We start from the raw sequence: 22,578 nt of genomic DNA on the forward strand, positions 1-22,578 counted from the left end.
CTCATTTGCAATGAAACAATGTTGTTGCAAAACAATACAACCAGCATCATCATCATCGCCGCGTAAAGCCCGCCTCAACAGTTGTGATTGGTGTAAAGCCCGCCTTTTTTTTTTGCAATATCAACTGGTGCAATATACACATCGTGAAAGGATGCGACATATCGCGAAAGACACTCAAAGACTTTTTGTGTTAGTTGAAAGAAAATATCAGTAGAAAACTGCACTTTATAATGTAAATGCCATTCTTTTTTAGTGGTGCCTTTTATATGTTCAATTTGTTCAGTATTTCCTTTCATTCGTTTTAAATTCAACAAGCAATTTGTTGTATTTTAGCAGAATACTGAAAGCAGCAAAAAAAGGCAGAACTGAGTACACTTTAATATAGGTTTATTTATCGTAAGTAATATCGTTATCGCGATATTCAACAACGGTATTGCTTATTGCATATTTTCCTCTTATCTAGCAGCCCTAACCTTAAACATTAACAGACGTGTGTGCCAGGCCTATCTGAAGTCCAAGCGAGTGCCATGTCTGTTGACTTGTATTTTTCACCCTCCAATGAAAAATGCGTATCACATTTTTAACATAATGTGCATTTTGGGTGGTGGGCATTTGCATCCATCTTAAAAGGTAAAAAATGAATACCGACGTTTTTAATTTCAATACTACAGCACACGTTTAGTTTTAAAAACTAAAATCAGAATATTAAAGCAGCGTACCTGGATCCTGCGGACGCTGACACGGCTCTCAAACAGCTTCTCGATGGCACTTGGGAAGAAGAGCGTGACGGTGAGTCGCACAGAAGTGTACAGCGAGACCGTCACAAACACACGGCTGGCCGTGATGGTATTTCCCAGGAGGACATAGAGGGTGAAAGTGACGAAGAGGATGATCTTGCTGGCGCAGTAGAAAGAGGCCATGTTAAGGCCTCGTAGGTAGGAGCTCTTCATGATCTTGGAGATCTCCTTCCTAAGAGGACACAGAGAGTTCCAACTATCACACGGACTGGCATAAAGCTTCACTTTTACCGAGCATTATGAATGGATATTACCCTTGAAATTTCCTCACAATAATGAAGAGGCAAATTTCAGAATCCATCAGAAGCACATGATTCGACTCAGAATTCACTTTAATCTTTGAATGAAACTTATGATCCAGATCAGTTAGGGATGACACTACTGACTTACCGACTGCCACACTACACAGCATTATTTAGGCAAGTAGTTGTTTTTGTTACATTGTAAATAAATTAATGGTAAGTTTGCTGCAGCCACTTGTCTGCCGTTTTTTTGCCATGGTTTTGAGCAGACTATTACGTGCGTTGAAAACTTCCTTTGATCATGAAGCCAACTGTTACTGTACAGGTCCACTTAACGCCGATGTATATACATAAGTCTTCTGTATGAAATCTGTGTCGTCACTGCGCTGCATTTCTATCAACTAAAAATATGTCATGGGTCACATCTTTCTCCCACGTCCACACTTGAAAAATTACAGGTTTTCCTTTCCTCCTTAACAAAATATACAGCTGTGCAATTAACAATAAAAAAGTAGGCAAATGTCAGCAGTGTGGACCGGTGTCTGGATCTCCTTTCATGATGCAGGAGAGCCTGCAAGCAAGTGGGGGCGGGGTTGTGCATACAGTGTGAGAGGCACGAGCACAAACATAATAATAATTATTACCTATAGTAGTATTTAGCCACACATTTTTTTTTATTTGATTTTGACTTTTCCGTACCTTTGATTTAAGAATCACAAGTAAAACAGTGTGCTTTATTTTATTTATAAAACTTTATGCAGTTGATGTTGTGAATTTATGACTTGACTTCTATCACTGGTGGTTGTCCACTATAACATAATATAAACAAGAAATGTGAAATTTTAATGTAAATATTCAGTATGCGGTTAGTTAGTTATGAAAGTAACTATGACATATTCTATGAACACTAAACTAACAGAAGACTTTATAAAGTGGACATACAGTATTTCATTTGTGAGGCGGTGCCTCCCTAAAGTTTGATCTAAAAATATCCTTAACTTGAAGAAAGAATCCTTTCAGGTTTTTACCTTCTGACCTCAGTGACCAGAGCAGCAAAGGGTTTTTCCCAGGCGTACATCTTAATGATCCTCATTCCAGACACCACTTCGTTCATTGTGCGGATTCTTTCGTCTGTGAGGACAGCGGTCTTACTCCTGTAAAGAAAAGTCGAAAATGTAAGAATGATTAAATACTGCAAAAATATTGTTTAACACAAAGAAACAACTTTCAAAATTAGTTTGTATGCTATTGCAAATGTGTACTGATTCCTACACAATTTGGAACATATTTTTCTACAATGTTACAATACCAACAAACAGCTGCTTCCACTTAGAGCTATTTTAATCAATCAATTGAAATCAGATTTGAAAATTGGGACAAAATACCTATAAACACCATATTACTTGACAAACTGTACATTCTTCCCTTTCTGACTTTTGAATTGAAGTTTGACTTTCATATTGCGTAGACACGCAAGCAGTTCCATGAAAGTGGCTGCTTGTGTCCACGACAACGCACGCAACATCGCCACGCCCACAGCGGTCTGTGGCTGGGGAACGGATGTCCGAGCCTCCCTGCTTGTCATAACGGTTAATAAGGGTCAGTTATCGGTCAGAAAAGAAAATCTAAATTAGCATCCCTTAACTTTCACACAATACACAAATGTGTTTGATGGTTCGTTTTAGTCGGTTGAGTTGCTAATCATCCGTTCATCTCTCTGCCAAAGGCCGCACACCTCAGCCTCAGTCTTGATATCATGCATGTAGCCATCATATTTAAAAACTGGAAACAATAAAAAGTCTGAGACTACATCTACACTAAGCTCATTTTATTTATTTTTTTAAAAGATAATTTTTTGTGGCTTTTAAATGTTTGATAAAGCAGCTGGAGAAAAACAGGAAATGAGGGGCGGGAGAGAGGAGAGGACATGCAGCAAAGATGATATCTCAAAACACTGTTTTCCTGGGAGTGTCCAGGTGGTTTTAGTAGTGACCTCTGTTCACGGTGAAAATAACTGCTAAATCTCCTTCTTCTCCTTCTTCTTCTTCTTCTTCTTCTTTAATTGCAGAACAAGACTGGAGCCAAATCACCAAATAATGATCATCATCAATCATTTTGGTTGCAACGTTTGATTGGGTTCAGCATGACTGGAATATCGGAATTTCGTGAGTGCGTGTGTTTTACCTGAACTTAGAAAAGAGCCTTCCAAACATGGTTTGCGTGGGCATCAGGAACATGAGAATCACCATCCCTGCCAAGCATGATGGGCCGATCTCCGCCCACAGCACTCCCACCACCGCCGCAGCCTGGAGGGGCCCGACCCACAGAAAGTGCAGGAAGATAGTCACCTGTGCAAAAGAACTTAGTATAAATGAGCTGCAACACCATCAGAAAAGCAAGTAAAAAAAGAGAGAGAGAAAAAAAAAAAAAAACTACTTCTAAAACGCAGTGTGATCAAGATGCATGTGTACTCTCCTCCAGTACTAACATTCAGTACTGGGCAGTTTGTACAGGTGGGGTAGAGTCAGTCAACGGTTACTTTTAAAACACTAATTCAAACCAGCATGAGAGCATGACATGGTGTAATTAAGACCAAGAGATGAAACTAAATGCCCCCGAGAAACTGGAGTTTTCACAGCAGGCTCTGACCGACTGATTAAAACGGAACTCGACACTCTAGTGCACATGTGTCAAACTCAAGGCCCGCGGGCCACATCCGGCCCGCGAATTAATTATCTTTGGCCCGCATGACAAAATGTATTTACTATGACAGCTGGCCCGCCGGTATATCGCAATCAGCACCATAATAGTTCAAATCCCACAATGCACTTGCCGTGCCCGCGAAAGCGTGCCCCAATCGTCAACTAACCCTCTCCCCAAAAAATGGCTAAACGAAAGGTGGACTTTGAAAACAAGGGTTTTCAAGACAGGTGGGAGGCACAGTATATGTTCGCGGATATAAAGGGCAAAGCTGTGTGTCTCCTGTGCGGAGACAGTGTGTCTGTAATGAAAGAATACAACATAAGAAGATACTATGAAACAAAGCACCACGACAAATACAAGCATCTGGACACGACACAAAAGCTACAGAAGGTAGAAGAGTTAAAAAGAAGTCTGGTGTCACAGCAGGCTATGTTCACTAAAGCCAAATCACAAAGCGAGGCTGCTGTTAAGGCAAGTTTTATCGTGGCAGCAGAGGTTGCAAAATCAGCCCGGCCCTTTACCGAGGGGGAATTTGTCAAAAACTGCATGATTAAAGTTTGCAACGCCGTGTGCCCAGAAAAAAAGGCAAGCATTTTTAAATGTGAGCCTGAGCCGAAACACTGTTGCTGACCGTGTGCGTCACCTTGCTGCCAATCTCCAACAACAGCTTGTGAGAAAGGGAAACGATTTCATCGCATACTCCCTTGCTGTGGATGAGAGCACGGACACTTCTGATACTGCCCAGCTGTCAATTTTCAATGGTGGAGTGGCCTCAAGCCTGTGCGTAACAGAAGAGTTTTTGGGATTACACTCAATGCATGGCACAACTACGGGGAAAGATATCTTTGAAGAGGTGTCCAGATGTGTAGATAAAATGGGGTTGCCGTGGGATAAACTTGTGGGACTGACAACAGATGGAGCGCCTGCGATGTGCGGTCAAAAAAGTGGATTGATGGGGAGGATCCGAGAAAAGATGCAGGAGGAAAACGTCACAGGTGAGCTGACAGCTTATCACTGCATCATACACCAGGAATCCTTGTGTGGCAAAGCCTTGAAAATGGAACATGTGATGAGCATCATAACACAAGCGGTTAACTTTATCAAGTCTTTTCTGACAGAGTTAAGTTCAGAATATGGTGACTTGCCCTATCACACAGACGTGCGATGGCTAAGCCAGGGAAAGGTGCTGGAAAGATTTTTCGAGTTGCGTGAGGAGATCTGTGAGTTCATGGAAAGCAAAGGGAAAGACAACAGAACTCGGAAATAAAAAGTTTCTGTGTGAAGTGGCGTTTCTGTGTGACATCACGAGCCACCTGAATGCGCTCAACCTGCAGCTTCAGGGGCGGGGCCGTGTCATCACTGACATGTACGCTACAGTGAGGGCTTTTAAAACCAAGCTGCGCCTGTGGGAGACGCAGATGCTGCAGGAAAACTTGAGCCATTTTCCGCACTGCCAAACAATGAAAGAGCAGGTCGCTGCCGCAGTTTTCCCAACTGCACAGTTGCTGAAAAACTCGGCATACTTGGTGCTGACTTCACACGGCGATTTGCCGATTTTGAAGCCCGAAAAAGCAGGTTTGAACTGCTCAGTAATCCATTTACATCAGACGTGGAAAGCGCACCATCAAACCTCCAAATGGAGCTGATTGAGCTCCAATGTAGTGACACACTGAAGGCAAAATATAAGTCTGTGGGCGTTGCAGAGTTTCCACATTTCATCCCCGATACAATGCCCCAGATGCGCTCCCAGGCTGCTAAAACGCTCTCTATGTTTGGCAGCACATACTTGTGTGAACAACTCTTCTCTTTGATGAAGATAAACAAAACTTCACACAGGAGTCGTCTTACTGATGAACACCTTCACTCAATCCTTAGGATTTCCTCAGCTCAGAGCCTCACCCCAGACAATGATGAACTTGTATCCAAGATGAGACACCAAGCATCTGGCTCAGACCAGTGAGCATTTCAGTGAATTAGTGAAACTGATTTTATTTATTTATTATTTTATTTCTTTTATTTCTTAATTAATGTTGTTTTATAGGCAATAATATAGGCCTTGTTGGTTTCAGGTTCATAATAATAAGGTTGTTTCAATAAACGTTGAACCCGTCCGGCCCTTGACTTATAGCAATTTTTTAATCTCAGCCCACTGTGTATTTGAGTTTGACACCCCTGCTCTAGTGAGACAAAGTGGGTTTGGTGCCAAAAGCCTCAGAGCATAATCAAGGCCGAGCCTCATGCTAGGAGATATTTGTGTTTCTCTGGGTGAATACAGTCGAGACAGCGCTGTCGTGAGATACTGTGTTCCACACACATATGAAAGTATGTTAAACCCATTAAACCAATTTACCCTGCAGCTATAATCATGCCAGAACTCGTATGCTTCTTAAGTGGTGACTTGCAAAATTAGGTCGAACATACATTTCTCACCAGACTACATTCCCTTTTGTTGATCCAGTTTTTCGGCTATGTAGAATATTGGTCACCCAGGTGATAGGATATCTAAAATGATTTGGTCATGGGCCACAGAGAAAGTGAAGGATGCAGCAGCAGGTAGAGGTGAAGATACTGTTAATACAGCCGATGTCTCACTAGAATGCTGAGGTAAATGCAGTCAAACACTCCCTAGGAGTGCATTATCAAAAGAAAGCTGAAGTTGCAGCCTCTTAGTGTTTTTGCGAGAGGTGTTGGAGGTCAGCATTGGGGCCGAGTTGAACATATTTTAATGCTTCGGTATCAGCTAAAATGAAACAAGTCTGATCCATTCTGTGTTTAGTCCAGCAGTAGATTATTACATAATGTGGGCGTTATTACTTAAAACTTTAGTGCGTAACTTTTTGATATTATCGAACGTCCGTTACATTCAAGCCATTGCCAAATGAGTTGCTACAAAGCTAATTAAGACTATCAGCTCCACACAACTCTCTTTTATGTCTCAGTATGGCTATGTTCAGAAGATTGTGGCATCCGGTAACTTGAGTGAAGATAATTACCTCTTCTGAAGAGTCAGTCATGTTTTTTTTAATCCTTAATGTCCTTCTTGGCTACTAGCTTTAATGAAGAGAAAATGTAATACATTTTGACTTTTTATTATATAATGCATTGTTATTACATAATGTGTTGCTACACAACCCAGGGGTGTCGGACTGGGGGGAAAAAAGGGGACTGAGTACCCAGGGCCCTCATGTGAGGAGGGCCCAAAAAGATGCTAGAATGAATAGCTGTGGATGCGAGGAGGGGCCCATAGAAAATGCCTTTCTACAGGGCCCAGAATTTTGTGCTATGCCCCTGACACAACTAGTTGAACAACTATGTGGATATTTGTGAGAAATAAGGTGTTTCAAGTGACAACTAATAAGCATTTGTGATTTGATCAGACGATGTCAGGCTATTTAGTTGAATGCAAAAAAAACACGTCACTTCGCATCATCATGTGTAGTTTTGCTGCTGGTTGAAAATCTGCAAAGTCTCCCTTTAAGTAAATGTAAGTATCAGACTCGTTAAGAAGAGAGACGCATCTTGCAAACCATCGTACAAACCTCTCGTCTACAGTGCTAGAAAGGTAGCAGTGGAGGTGAGGAGCGGTTATACAGTAGATCCTGGAGAACAGGTTACACGGAGGGCCAAGAACGTATCTAAAATTGTTGGCCAGTGTTAACCTTGCAGCAAAAATAGCAGTTCTTCTGCTTTTTCCTCTCTAAAAGCCTTAAATTTCACGTACATCATCAAACTTGTTGACATCATTGGACAGGAGGTTGACAATCTGGCCTGTGGTGGTTTTTCCCATGGCTGAACTGCTGAGACGCAGAGCCTAGAAAAAGACAGGAATCGTCATCAGTGAAGGAGCATCAATTGCAAACACTTACATTTCAAAATATTACAAACACTGTCCATTCCACCGGTGCTAAATGCTACACAGATCTACAAATGATCACATTTTATTTTTTTCAAGTCAAGTAGTCTTGTACATGGTATGGACAAGGGGCAGAGGTATAAAATGTTGTTTCAGGGCTTTTTTCTGTTCAACAAACTCATTCAAAGGTTATCATTAATGACATTAATTGAGGCTCAATAAATAATGATTGAATAATGACATGGTCAGAGGCTCAGTCCTCGCTGCAGCGGCCGTGGCTTCAATTCTGACTTGTGGGCCTTTGCTGCATGTCATTCCCCCTCTCTCTCCCCCCTTTCATGTCTAAGCTGTCCTCTCAAATAAAAAGGCCTAAAACGCCCACTGACCTTTTTGTAGATCATGTGACACATGGCCACTCTGATCTTCATGCCCGTCCTCTGGACGTGGAAGAAGTAGAGGTGATGGGTCAAGGCCAGGCAGATGGTGCACATAGACAAGCCAGCTGCATAGCCCAGAGTCTCGTACAGAGCGGTCATGTTATCTGGATTATAATTCTCAAAGTATTGAATCATCTTCCCCAAGATGACCGGCTGGATCACTTTGATGACCTCCTGATATGCAGGGAAGGAGATGAAGAAGGGTGAGCACCCCGACAGAATGATTTACAAGGGTCTGAAATTAACAATTTAACAGCATGTTCTGATCAAAATCTGGTGAACGGCGCAGTGCTTTGGCTGTTAAGCCGAGAACAGATCTCCTGTGTGTAATCAACACATTTTAATATTTGTTACATTTGTTTTGGGTTACATTTGCAGCAGACAAACCAATATAATTACTGCTGAACATACGAACATGTAGTTTTATATCTGGTCTGTTTTTTAAAGCCTGTACAATTTGATTTAGATTGCTTTAACAAAAAGATCACATCTAAATCCACTTGAGAGCCAAAGATTATACACCCTTCTCACCTAATTCCCAAAGCCTAAAACACTTACTTCAATGAGGGTAAAGAGTCCCAGCAGTCCATATGGTTTCCAGTAGCACTTAATGATGCCGTTGGCAAGGCTAGGTGTCCGCAGCTCTTTGGTAGCCATCTGAAGCTGATGATCCCAGCATCTGCCATATGAAGATGCCATGTTGTTATTTGATGTTTTTTTTCATTGTGTAATAAGAAGACGAGCCTTGCATTGAGATGAGTCATGACTCGTATGGGAGGCAGAAATCATTTTTGCATAATCAAAAAGAGGTGAGCCAAAGTTCCAGGGACTTTTTACTTCTTGGAACGTTTTCACCACAGACTTAAGGCCTGTGAAGATTAGGCCAATTAGTCCACTGACATGAAAAAGCAACATGACGGGAGAAGGGCTGCTGGTTGCAGTGGTGAAGTAAAAATAATAAAAATAAGTTATTTAAAAAAAAAAGGATAACTGTCTTATATAAGTGTCTTGTAAAAGTGTGAGAAAGGGGATAACTTAAAACTACAATTATTTTGCAAATTTATTTTAAAATGCTTCAATAAAACAGGAGATCTACCTTTGTGTAAGTGATATTTTGCCACCAGATTCAAATTGTTTACAGGATAATTATTGTTTCAGTATTTGGTGTATCAGTATTTGTCTCAAACATAGCTTAACCACGTCATGTGATACGCTACTTCATAACCTTAGGAACAAAAATGACTGGGACGACTACAGAAAATGAACATTTTGTATCCAGGGAATCACAGGCTGGACACTACCACTGTATCTCTATACCTGCAACAATCTGGCCACAATTTAGCACACAGACCATCCACAGTCCAGCCACATACAGGTTTTAACCCAGTCTAGTTTCCCTACAGCAGGAATGTGTGAGGCAGTGCCCTGATATCCAGGGCTGTTCAAACAGGTGAATATTGTTTCTTTTGCATCCAAGCACATCCAGTTTCTTATAAAAAAAAAAAAAAAAAAAAAAGATTTCCTAAATTAACGTTACATCACATCAGTGTAATGTTTTAAGCTTTGCAGATATGGCTCGTAAAATCCGCTTTACAAGGCGAGTCACAAGGAGAATCATAGGACAGGTACAACAGTGCAGACATAACTTCATTATAACAGGCAGTAAAGACTTTTTTCTAAAATGTGTTGCTTGTAAAAAGTGTTTTTAAAAACTGGGTACTGTGTAGTCCACATTTCTAGACTAAAAAAAAAAAAAAAAAAAGAGACCAACAAGCAGCACAACCAGTGCGTCTTTGGCAGCCTTGGAGTTTACTTTGGTTTATGTCTGGAAGAGGAGTGTGTCTGGTGTGGAAGTTTGTGTTTGGAAGCTAGACCTAAACTCCACCGTTTGTTACTGTAAGCAGCCTGCACATTAGAGTTGCAAAGATCAATCCATAAGTTAGGCTAACTATTAAATCAAACAACAGCTATTTTGATAATTGATGGATTGGTTTTTAAAAAGTCAAAATTCTCTGATTCCAGCTTCTTAAATGTGAATATTTTCTAGTTTCTTCACTCCTCTGTGACAGTAAACTAACTGAATATCTTTTAGCTATGGACAAAACAAGACATTTGAGGACGAAAACGTCATCTTGGGCTTTGGAAAACACTGATCGACTTTTCTGTTGTTGCATTTTCTGACATTTTATAGACCAAACAACTAATCAATTAATCAAGAAAATAATCATTAGTTGCAGCCCTACTGCACATGTTGTAGGCTTTACAAAACAGTTACATTTATAAATTTAATTATTAACCTGGTGTCTTCCAGCTGTCCATCATTTGTAAAGTTAAACATTACAACCTGAAACTGTGTTTTGCAGCCTCTTGATAATGTTGGAAAGGTTTGACTTGACAGTCGACTAGGGTCATTATTGCAACCACCTGCTAGGGCTAGATCAAATTAAATCTGACCGCAACATAATAGAACACAATTTTCAAATCACAAAAGCAATTCAAAAATAATTTATTTTCATTTTGTCACAACTAATTGACATATGCAACCACACACGAGGATGTGCGAGTAGCAAAGCTTCGTTATAAGAAGCCGCTAGCCAAAAAGATTTGGGGACCATTGGTCTACACCGCCCATTATATTTTAGACATCTACAGTCATTATGTGTTAACACTCAGAAATACTGATTTAAGATATTTAGCCAAAAGGACCGTGCTTGACCAAAACCGACAACTAGGGCACAAGTCAGCATGAACACAGCCTCTAGGCTTACACATTTCTTTTAAAGGTCCGTTTATTGTGTAAAAGTGTTAACTGGGGAGACCTCTAGCTCAGCGGCCCGGGTTCAAATCTGACCTGGAGGCCCTTTGCTGCGTGTCATCCCCTATCTCTCCAGCCAACTTTCCTGTCACTCTCCAGCTGCTCTATGATAAAAGGCAAATAAAACATCCATGTAAACGGCTTCAAACGATTCTAGTTCTCTTTCATGAAAAGACCTACGTGAAAGAAGTAGAGGACCTGAACAGCTGGTGTGAGGACAACAACCTACTCATGGATGTCAGCAAGACTAAAGAGCTAATAGCGGACTTTGGGGAAAAAGCAAGGAAGGAACCAGGCCCTCCTCAATATGAACGGGGCCTTGGTGGAGAGGGTGGACAGCTTCAAGTACCTTGGTGAGCAGAACATCACAGAGGGTCTGACCTGGGCCGCTGCATACTGACTCAGTGGTGAGAAAGAGAAGGCAGAGACTGTTTCACCTCAGACGCCTGAGGAAATTCCACATATCCCTTTCAAATACTGAGCAATTTCTACTCCTGCATCAATGAGTGTCCTGAAGGGGAACATGGAGACACCCGGCCAGCACTGAGAGGCTCAGGAGGAGCTTCTACCCTCAGGCCACTAGGATCTTAAATGAAGACACTGTCTAAGAATGCCCCCCCACCCGGCCCCATAAATATGATGTTTTTACTCTGTTGCAGTATTTTATGTTTCACATTTATCAGCTTAAAGTACGTTTTTTGGGGAAAATTCTTACTAGGACTAGTTTGAAAGTGCTTTGTATCTATTTTTCCATTCCAATTTTCCATAATGCAGCTTGTCACATGACGGACTGGCCATCTGGAATTTGGGAATTTGGGCGAATTTGGGCAAACAGAAGGGCTGCACCCCTATGGACCTCTATGGGCCACTACTGATAATTTGTCTTTGGTTATACACAGATATTCAAGACTGTACTGTGGTGAGGTGCATGGAAAGATTCACTCGGAAGGTAGTTACTCATTTCCAAGCTAGGTTATTGACAAAAATAGGGCCGGTGTGTTGCAAACGCCAGGGGCGTTTTTTGATCCCAGTCAGTCACTGCACATATACCAAATTATGATTACAGATATCTGCAATTCTGTTTTGATTTATCAAAACTGATATCTTCAGGTATATAATATCAAATATATTTGAGGTGATCCCTTGCTTTAGAAATGTGTTGGTCAATTTGGTTTTAAGTGATGAAAGTGGCTGTTCTGCCAACAACAGCAAGGATGTGCTGTGAATTGAAAGGAATTCATAATCATGGAAATTGCGGTGAAGGTGCACCTCGTGCTATCGACAGCTATTCCAAGAGATCCACTGATAATAATACATCTTTTGTTTCCTGATACATACAAGACGACAGTCTGTTTAATCTTAGAGCACTGCTCTCCTCTGACGTTGGATTTAAGATCTACAGCAACAGCTTTTTTTGTCAGACTGATAATTCAAGATTTTTAAAAATGCATGCTTGTGTGTCAGAAGGATCTGTTGGGTCAAAACTACTTTCAAATTATACGCACATCTCTCCCATGTGATTTAAAAGTCTTTTGACCAGCTGTTGACTTGACTGAACTTCCACAAGTAGTTCTCACAGATTCCTACTGAGCACAAGCATTTTATTGTACTTTTATTATTACACATGGCAATACATTTGAACATGAACTGGAGTTTTCTCTCATTTGAATTTGAGTCGTCATAGCTGCACTTCGAGATCTACAACTGCATTTTGACTTATAACATCATACTTGTAGATATCAGAAACACTCATTTAGATATGTTACGTCTCAATGAATGATGCTTTCTTTCGACTGTGAGCAGTCAAACCTAAAGTGGCAGTACCTTAAATTTAAGATAAATGGAATTCATGTTTTGGACTTTTTAAATTGTTGATACGTGAATTGGGGCAACTAAACGGCAATTGAAAATGTAATTCTGTTTTGTTAGATATCTGTGATGTGAATCTTGTGCAGCTATTAATTTGTAAACACTACTTGCGATAGCGTATTGTGGTAGTTATTCACATGCTGGGAGATGATTTTGAAGGTCTCGCTATATACCTCTGCAGATCTTGTCCCAGTTTGTCCGACCTGTCCTCTGTGAGCACTTCGTACATGTCATCTTCCTCCAGCTTGCGTTTGCGTCCAATGCGAAACAAAGGATTGAGCCACCTGACAGAAATAATCAGAGGAGAGCACAGCGTATCATTCATGATTGTATTCGGATGATCCATTCTACATAGTTGTGTTAGAGCATAAATGGGCATAAAATGCACTTGTCAGATGCATTGATGTGAGCAAATGGTGTCACTGTAAGCTCTTAAAAGTATGGTGAACCGATACTCCATGATCTGCTGTGGGGGTCAAAAATAAAACGGTAAACGGGTTTAATCACGGTTACAGGGTGCCAAAAGCAACCACTGTTTTCGGTGTCTTTGATAGACAGTTGGAAGTGACACATGATTGAACAACTTTCCCATTAGACTTACTTGAGGAGCCTAACGTTGAGAAAAACAGATGATTAACAGGAAACCATCATTGCATAAACAAGCAAGGAAGTACATCAGGGGGTGTTTCTGACCAACTCTCAAATATTTAAGTGAAACAACTTTCTTTCCATCAAACGTAAAAGCATGGTAAACGCAGTCACATTTTACTTTAACGATCAAGAGCAACACTTCTCGTTTCGGTTTGGCTTTAAGTTAAAAGTGACCTAGTTATACGTTTATGACAAGAAACACGTCAGATATGAATATTGTCACGCGGTGCGTTGAAAACATTTTTAAATGCCCCGCTAAGGGTAGCTAACAGCGGTTAACATCCGAGGCTTACCAGAAAAATATCTTGGACAAAATGCTCGCTGTCGCTGCCGGGTTAGTCTTATCTCTGTTCACTTTTTCCATGATAACCCACACTCCCGTGGTAGTTTCCTTTCAACTTTCTCCACTTCGAAAACGCTGCTCCAGGCTATTTGCGTAGCTTCGGTTTACACTCGAATCACATACTGTAGCTGTCGGCAGCCACAACGTGTCTTAGGTGCTAGCCTGTAGCACTAAAAGAAAGACATTAAAAAAAGGCACTGTAAATGGCTCCGTCCCGGAGACTTTTGATTGGCTGAAAACAATTGCCGTCGCACGCAATTGGTTTCTTGCTCTGCGTTCACACGATTGGCTTAAAAATATTGACAGCGCATACAGTTGGCTGTGTATTCAACATAAACGAATTAAAGTTTAATATTTACTTAGATTTTTTGGGGAAAAAATAAGACAGCTGGATTTGCTGTCGATATTGGGTAAAAACATGAATGTATGAGTTACACAATAACAGTCACAATTTACGCAATCATGGGGAAGCCTTGTGAAGATATAGATGTAAACTATTTCTAAAAGTCCTTCATATGGAACAAAACATGAAAGGACTGTTCCGCAAGTAGGGAGAACATGAGTTTTTATAGTTGTTTAAAAATGAACATAGGGCCACTAAGTCCACATTCCTAGGACTTATTGGTAGACTTACAGTATCAGTTATAGGCCATGAGAGGTCTCTTTCCTTAAATGTAAGGGTATATGCCCTTAAAAAAGGGGTGATATGGACAGATCTCTATTACAGAGGGAGGCATATCGGATCTATTCCTATTGTCTATATGTATGTATAGTATAGATTTGGTTATTCTTGTAATTTAGGTTTGAAATTTTGTCTACTAATACTTTACTAGGCTTCCTTGAATGATACAAGCCAGTTGACATTGCCATATAGTCTTCATTGATTTTTTTTTCTTGTTTTCAATTTATATACTATGTGTCTTTATTACATTGTTGTATTTCTCTATGATATTTTTACGATATTTGTTTCTATATTTTGTCTATACACTCTTATAAGTGTTCTCACTATTTAATGGGATAACATGGCTCTTATAATAATTACATTTTACTTGCTATTGGTCTTCATAACATTCTTTGTAGATGTTTTTATTCAACATATTTGGCTATGATATTCGTCTACGATAAATCTTTTTATATACGTTTTCTATTTTACTCTTGAAAGTGTTTATACTATTCCATGGGGTCATTAAGCTCTTTATTAAATTTCACACAATCTGTTCCTTGTGTACTTTGTGGATATAATTGTTCTTGACATATTCTTAATTTATGTTAATTGGACGAATAGGGTCTATATATAGGTTATAACTATAAAAAAAATGTACTAAAAATTAAAATTATTTATGAAACTAAAACATTTTATTTTACTAGGTATACTGTAAAGTCACCAGTGCCATTCAGAAATGTGCTGTTATGCTGTCACAGTTTTGCACTTCAAATGTTCAGTACTACTAAACAGTTCAAAGGTGTCCAAGTAAACTTCCAGTTGGGGGTGTGGCCTGTGGCAATTTTATCAGAATGACTCGGCAAAATCTCTGGCCATGCGGTAATAACTGTATACCATTTCCCCTTTTAAGATTTTTGTTTGATTGCTCTCTGTTTCTCACTGTTTTTGTGTTCCCTTATACAAACATACAGAGATACGTTATGTACACACATGGAGGATATCCTATAAATAAAGAACCGGCTATGGATGACAGATGCCCTTTGAGACACTGCAGGTGTTTCCTGCACTGAAATAAAAGACCTGGCTGGGAGAGAGTAGAGAACCCCTCCCTCCTCTTCCCTCGGTACTAAACTCCCTTTACCCTCCTTTTCCTATTACAATGTTCAAAGAAATTTTCAGTCACAAGGAAATCCATTTACAAGGTAAACTATTATCCTGACACCGACAATCTAATGATAACAGACTGGTGTGTCCCTGGCCCTCACACCGCGCACGTTATCCTCCTATTAATGTTTAGCAAGCACAGACTGGGGTAAGGGCTGGAAGAGAAAAGCCAGCAGGAGATTATTACAAGCAGCTGAACTCAGTCCAATAACATTCATCTGCAGGGGATCAACACTCTTTCCCAGTGGTGTGATAGGCCTATTTTCTTCCTCACATATTCCCAGGTTCTTTTCTCCCTTCAAAGGAAGAAGTGCTCACTTTATTTCATTTTAATCAAAGTTTACAAGATGTATGCAGCGTGTCTTATTGTTTTGATTCAGATGGAATAAACTGTCATAATTACCTTGTGAAAACAGTAATTCAATTAAACCGTCTTCATCAGGAAACGTATATGCAAAACAGTATGTAAAATATCAACCGGTCCAACATGACAGGGCCAATTCTTCTTTTACAAACAGCATAAAACAAATAAAAGACATACAACGGAGGTGAAATGAGGCCAAGAAGCCATAGTCTTACAGTGAAGAAAGTGAGAAAAGACAATGTGCTTAACGAAATGTAATAGATAACTTGTTGAAATGTCCACCTTTCTTCCACTCCATTAAACTTGACCAAAGCTAAAACCATGCTAACAACTCTCTAAAGCTGTAATTTGGCACAGGGGCTCTCAAGCTAAATGTTAACATCAGCAAACTATCATGGTCACAATGACAATGCTAAAATACAGATATTTAGCAGGCACAATATTTACTATTTTCAACATCTTAGTTTAGCATGTTCCTGCATGCATGTTAACATCAACCAAATAATTAGAGAAATCAAAATTTTGACCTGATAATGGCGCTAGATTAAACGTTACCAAGTTATTATCGTTCATTCATTCTGTGGATATGTATGATTGTACTAGAAACTTCATTCATGATTTTATATCTGTTGATGTCTTGCATTAACAATTAGTGATTTCCCAGCCACTGGAAAGGTAGATCATCATCTTATCATATTTGTGGTCTCATTGGGATGTTATCAACAGGTTAACACAGATAACAAACAACCTGTTCAAGCAGCTCCCCTTGCATTAGCAGATTTACAGGATAAGAGTGCCCTCTGAGACTGCTTAGCAACAGCGAACATGGAAACCCATCACAGCTTCAAATATCTAGAGAGTTACGTAACAATGTTCTCATCACCTTCTCACTGTCATTTACCGACAACAGAACACCTGGGTTTGTTTTTCATGGAATGCGGATGAGAACACTGTAACTGTCCGTTTTATGACCCCAGAAACTACTGTATGATCAGGATCAATGGGGGCTGCCACTCTGGAAACCCAATCCTTTTCTATAACAGAGATTAACATCTAATCATTGTTTGAAAAAGCTCTGTAATAAAAGAGGGTGACCCACAACACTGAAAAAAGTTTGTCAGTAGGCCTACAAGATTAGACATTTACTGAATTAGTACCTGGCTTGCTTTCACATTTCTCAACGTGTTATATTTTTACTTGTAAGTTTATGACTGCCTTTCAATTACTTTTTGATTTACCTACTCCATTATGTTTTTCCTCTGACCCACATTCCTGTCACTCTTTGCATCCCCATTTAAAGCTTGCTGCTTGCTTAGCAGCCCTTAGGGAGCTGACACAGGACAGACGGGAAGCCACTAAATGTTGTCATTCTACACAGTACAGTAATTAAGCCCACGGGGGTATTTTCTTTTTAACTTTGGCTTCTCTGGTTTGTTTCTGCTCATCTTACTGTTAATGACAGTTATAGTATTATATCGAATCATGTCATCCTACTACAGTAACATTTCAACTGAGTCACACAGTGTGCTCTTAAGACACAGAACAGAATATAAAAACAACATGGATATAAATAGATTAAATTCACAGAGAACACAAACATAAACTGTAAAAAAAGGTGTGTATGAGAGGGGGGGTGAAGATTTTTATAAACAGATATGAAAGCGTAAGACCATATATTACTAATGTGGTATGTGGAAAATAGAGCAGCTCAACTCATTTAAAAAAAATTGCAATTAGGATTTAGTTCAAAAAAGAGAAGGAAAATAGACACAAATAAGCAGAAGTGAAATCTAACTAAACACATTTAGTCAAGTACTGGACTTAAAGTATACCCTTCTGAGCTACTTTACTTAAATGTTTCCATTTTATGCTACAGTATTTTATACTTCTACCTCACTACATTTCAGAGCGAAATATTGATATATACGTTTCTGGGCGTCAGCCTTTCGTGGGTGTGGAACCCCCTGCCAGTAACATCTTGCAGGTGTGAGGGCCACTCTATAAAAACGTAACAACCAGGTTACATTGCTGTTTCTGTCTCCGTCTGTTTCTGCGTTTTTGCGGCATTCACACAAAAACTGGCAATGAGGCACCTCGCTAAGTGTGTTTATTTCTTCTTTAGAACGTAACCACCGTTAAAACATCAGAAAACGTTTTATTTCTTTGTGGTCAAAAGTGACAATGCAGGACAATATTAAATGGTAAAACATAGCACAAGAAGAGACAAGTCATAAAGTCTGCAAAACGTCTGTTACACAGCAATTTCTATCTAAGGTTTGCTAACATTAGCCGCTATCAGCTACAGGTCCTACCAGATCCAGTAAGGCTGTAGCAGCAAAACCCCGGATAGTTTTAAATAATGCCAGGGTGTGTTTTACTTTTACATTACACTTATAAGATTAAAAAAAATGTGTTACTCCTTCTTTCACATTACACAATGCAATTGAGAATGCATCAAAACAAATTAGCACACAAGCAGACAAGTTGAAATAGATAGCTAAACATAATGGATAAATTGTTTAAAAGTCCACTTCTGCTACTCCAATTGGTAGCCTAGTAGCACGAATAACTTGACCAAAAGCTACTGAGAAAAAGAAACAATCAGTGTCTACTGCCATGCTAGCAGCTCTGTGAGACTGTAGGGCACAATGCTAACACACTAATGCTAAGCTGTCCTGTACTAGATAGTTTATAATTACAGGCACTGATAGAATATTAAATATTAACTAACAAGTTAAATAAATAATCAGTTCATTGTATTTGGGTGTTTTAAACAAAAACTTCAAAAGGCTCAAAAAAAGTGACAAAAACATTGGGGGAAAGCCACAAAAGTGTCAAAAAAGTTGACCAAAAAGGTTTTTCATTTAAAATGTAGACTCAGAAAAACAAAAAGTTGTCAGGTCGACAGGAAGACAACATGAGAGTTAACTAGAAGCAGGGAAATAAGGAAATGCCCTTGCAGATAGCTTGAAGCATCCTCTCCTTTCTGCCACTTGATGGTGCCATAATGCTGTAAAACCAATATGGAATTATATTATAATTATAGTTGCCCTGCTAGTGGCTTTATTTAATGCTGCTGTTATAATGAGGATTTAAAGTTGGTGCAGCATTATGATAAAAAAAAACATAAAATTTAAAACATAATTCATTCATTCAGTCAAATCACCATACACATATCTCATATCTCTGTTCCTCATCTTGTGTTCCTTTTCAGATCCTTTCAATTAAAGACTTCCTCCTCCTGCAGATCCCCTTGCAGTCCCTATGCACACTGTGTGGAGTGATGACTGGCGTGTGCACCCCCAAACCCTCCCACCACCACACACAAACACAATATACAGCACGTGATTGTGTGTCAGTGAATGATATGCACTTGAAAGTATTGGTTCTCAGGCGTAGATGCTTGGCAGGTGGAGGAGTAGCAAAATTCTGCATAACAGCCAACGCTGACGCACCTGTCCTGGGCCGACCCTCCCACCTCCTCTCTGGGTCCCTTCTGAAGAAAAGATCTCTGTCCTGTCCCAGTCAGGACCTCCAAGCCACAGGAAAAATGGGCAACATGGCAACCGAGATCGTTGCCTTTGTCCTGACCATCTCGGGGTGGATCCTGGTGTCGTCCACCCTGAGGCTAGACTACTGGAAGGTGTCCTCTGTGGACGGGACGGTCATCACCACCGCGACCTTCTGGTCTAACCTATGGAAAACATGTGTGACAGATTCCACTGGTGTGTCCAACTGCAAGGACTTTCCTTCAATGCTGGCTCTGGATGGTGAGTTGCGAGGTGACTGGGGTTGTTGTTGCTGTAGCAGTGTATGATGTTGTCTTTCTGACGTCAGACAGCAGAGATATATGTATCTTTGCGTGCGTTTCTGAGGAACTGTGCATCTGCAACTATCTATCTGACCGAAGCGGTGATGGCCAAAACACCTGTTGTTTTTGGATGAATGACCGCTATTGTGAACAAATGCATTTTGAACTTGGTTTTTTCCTTTTCTGAATCTGCCTTCAGGCCACAAACATTTAAATGTAAAGGCCACTAGAGGCAAATTTAAGTGAATAAGCTGAGCTGGACTGATACAGCCTCCTAATGTGTCCGAATAAAGCAATCTGAGAAAATCATACAGTCATACAAAGGTCACGTGTCACTTCCCATTACTTGCCAGTAACTAAAAGGAAAGAGATTGCTTGTATATGCTCAAATTTATTGAAACTTGAAGGGCACTTGGCAAGCGCAGACCTCGGCCATGCCCTATCTCGCAATATTAACGAAAGTGAAAAATAATTTGCATATCCGCCCCGTGATTCGGATTTGCTTCAAAATTTAATGGGTGCTTCCTTGGCTCATTCTACATCCTTTCACCAAGTTTTGAAAGGATTTTCAATTATCTGTGGGTTTGACAACTTTCACATACAAATAGTCATGTGATCCACTGTTTATATAAATATATTGTATATAGCCACTGTAACCTTTGCTAGTCTCTAACCATGGCTAAAGTAAGTGGAATACTGTATTATTTCACCTCTTACGGCTTTTATAAGAATTGTTTGACAATTTAGAAAATACGTGAGTTAGATGAGAATCGATAAAACTCTCATGTCTGTATGCTAAATATGAAACTACAGCTAAGTTTTGTTTGCTTAGCTTAGCTTGTGCTTTTTAATCATTGTTTTGGTACGGATTAAACAAAACAAGAAAATGTGTTACTTATTTACCTATAGAGCTTTGTAACCTTTGGACAGAGTCAGGCTAGCTGTTTCCAGTTTTCAGTCTTTATGCTAAGCTAAGCTAACCAGCCGCCGGCTGTAGCTTCACAAGTAGCTTGCAGAAATGAGAGTGTAATCAATCTACTCATCTTACTCTCTGCAACAAAGTGAATAGGTGTGTCAAATGCCAAATTACTCTGGTAGTGTAAAGTACCCCTTCTCTGTCTCTCTCATAAAGGCTATATCCAGGTGTGTCGGGGTTTGATGATCGCTGCTGTATGTCTGGGTTTCTTTGGTGCCATCTTTGCCTTGGTAGGAATGAAGTGCACAAAAATAGGAGGCTCGGAAACCACCAAGGCTCGTCTGACTGTCCTCTCGGGCTTCCACTTCATTCTCAGTGGTACAACCCATACCGCTTACCTTTCTCTGAGTCTGCATTTATGGGGAATGTAGTATTTGAGCTTGAAGCTTAAGCTGCTCAACTTTGGACTAAATTAGTGTTCAACTGAATTACATTATCTGCTCTTCTGCTTTGATTTCAGTCAGAATTTGAAGTAGAAATCCTCTTAATTCTCTCCGCAGGCCTCTGCTGCATGACTGCATGCTCCATATATGCTCACAGGATCACAACTGACTTCTTTGACCCCTTCTTTTATGCCCAGAAGTAAGTATTCAGGATTAAAGGAAATATTTGTTTGACAGCAGATCAAAACCACATCCAGATGAAAGGAAGTCCAGTCACAAATGTATTCTCTTCCCCCCACTTCAACCCTTCAGGTTTGAGCTGGGAGCAGCTCTGTTCATCGGCTGGGCTGGATCTGTGCTGTGTATCCTAGGCGGACTTATCTTCTGCCTCTCACTGTCCACAGGCTTCAGTATCAGGCAAGTTGCTTGATGTTTCCAACATGCTGGATGCTGACAATGTGATCCTACATCTGTCATCAGCAACAAGGGCTTAGAGGAAATCTGATTTGGACGCACTCTAAACTGCTCTGAGTTGCAAACTCAATCAGGCAATTAAAACAATTACTTTAACTGCAATGGAGAGATGGTTACAGTAAAACATATCCAGTAATCTCTCTCAACATCTTGTCTCATAATTGCTGAACCTACAGGGCAGATTGTATGATTGTCATTTTGATTAGTAATGCGGCCGTTGACGGCTGAATGTTTCCTTTGTTACAGTCCAGTAATTACCTTTTCCAAGTGAGAGTCACCTTGACTAAGGGCACCTATAGGGAAATGTTGAATCAGGCAAAGAAGGATAACTTTCTCTTTTGGTGAATTCCTTGGTCATCATTGTGTTAGCAGTCAGTCCTGCTTAGCATATCCTTATGTAGTGGATGAACAGAAAGCAAAAAAGGATAGAAATGAGGGAAGGTATGACAAAATATTTAGCAGGATATGGTGGCTGATCACTTTGTTGTGGCAGCCATACTTTAAATCACATCCCATCCATTCTTTGTTTTACTGAAGTCTTTTGAAATCAGCATCTACACATCTGTTTCTAGCCACACCAGCGTGGTAAATGTTTTAATTTGTCCAATATGTCCAAATACCTGCAACACTAAGACATTTAGCCTCAGCTGTACTTTGTTTGGTGCTAATTAGCAAATGTTAGCATGCAAACCCACTAAACTAAGATAGTAAACAACATGGTAAACATTATGCCTGGTAAACATCAGCATGTTAGCATTGTCATTGTGAGCATGTTAGCATGCTGGGGCTGTCATTTAAGGCCCATTCAGACCAAATAAGTAATCCGGCGATTTTCCACAGGGTTGTGCGACGGTGTGGGAGTGTCACTCAAACGGCCCATTTGTGTGACATCCTGTTGTGTTCTTTAACCCCCCAATGTCGCACAAGTAGATGCTGCGTTTTGTTGCGTGTGTCCCCTGCGGCAAACCCCGCTGCAGCCCCACACTACACCCATACAAAATTAATGGAAAGACCTGCGTTTTTGCCACAGTG

At 40.1% G+C, this 22,578-nt stretch overlaps 2 protein-coding genes across 2 annotated transcripts in view; one reads left to right on the forward strand and one right to left on the reverse strand.

Moving 5' to 3' along the window:
* Nucleotides 1-13,912, reverse strand: part of abcc4 (ATP binding cassette subfamily C member 4 (PEL blood group)) — a 31,627-nt gene extending 17,715 nt beyond the window's left edge. The window contains exons 1-8 of the mRNA XM_028571865.1: nt 13,661-13,912; nt 12,890-13,000; nt 8,591-8,711; nt 7,982-8,206; nt 7,464-7,553; nt 3,224-3,387; nt 2,068-2,193; nt 720-969 (exon numbers count right to left, since the gene is read on the reverse strand). Of these exons, the coding sequence (XP_028427666.1) occupies nt 720-969; nt 2,068-2,193; nt 3,224-3,387; nt 7,464-7,553; nt 7,982-8,206; nt 8,591-8,711; nt 12,890-13,000; nt 13,661-13,731 (1,158 nt within the window). The 5' untranslated portion in view covers nt 13,732-13,912. The remainder of the gene's footprint in view (nt 1-719; nt 970-2,067; nt 2,194-3,223; nt 3,388-7,463; nt 7,554-7,981; nt 8,207-8,590; nt 8,712-12,889; nt 13,001-13,660) is intronic.
* A 5,166-nt stretch (nt 13,913-19,078) lies between these two features.
* LOC114551132 (claudin-10) lies at nt 19,079-21,502 on the forward strand. The gene is made up of 4 exons (XM_028572242.1): nt 19,079-19,672; nt 20,846-21,007; nt 21,190-21,271; nt 21,385-21,502. Exons 1-4 carry the CDS (start codon nt 19,186-19,188, stop codon nt 21,500-21,502), a joined length of 849 nt encoding a protein of 282 aa, XP_028428043.1. The 5' UTR covers nt 19,079-19,185.
* The last annotated feature ends 1,076 nt before the right edge of the window (nt 21,503-22,578 follow it).

Source organism: Perca flavescens, chromosome 24, assembly GCF_004354835.1.
Source record: "Perca flavescens isolate YP-PL-M2 chromosome 24, PFLA_1.0, whole genome shotgun sequence".
Classification (NCBI taxonomy): Eukaryota; Metazoa; Chordata; class Actinopteri; order Perciformes; family Percidae; genus Perca; species Perca flavescens.

Bases quoted from the DNA above. Each gene is read 5' to 3' on its own strand.
- LOC114551132 (XM_028572242.1), top strand. From the start codon at position 19,186: ATGACTGGCGTGTGCACCCCCAAACCCTCCCACCACCACACACAAACA. The intron at 19,673-20,845 runs GTGAGTTGCGAG...TCTCTCATAAAG, and splicing joins TTCAATGCTGGCTCTGGATG to GCTATATCCAGGTGTGTCGG. The intron at 21,272-21,384 runs GTAAGTATTCAG...TCAACCCTTCAG, and splicing joins CCCTTCTTTTATGCCCAGAA to GTTTGAGCTGGGAGCAGCTC.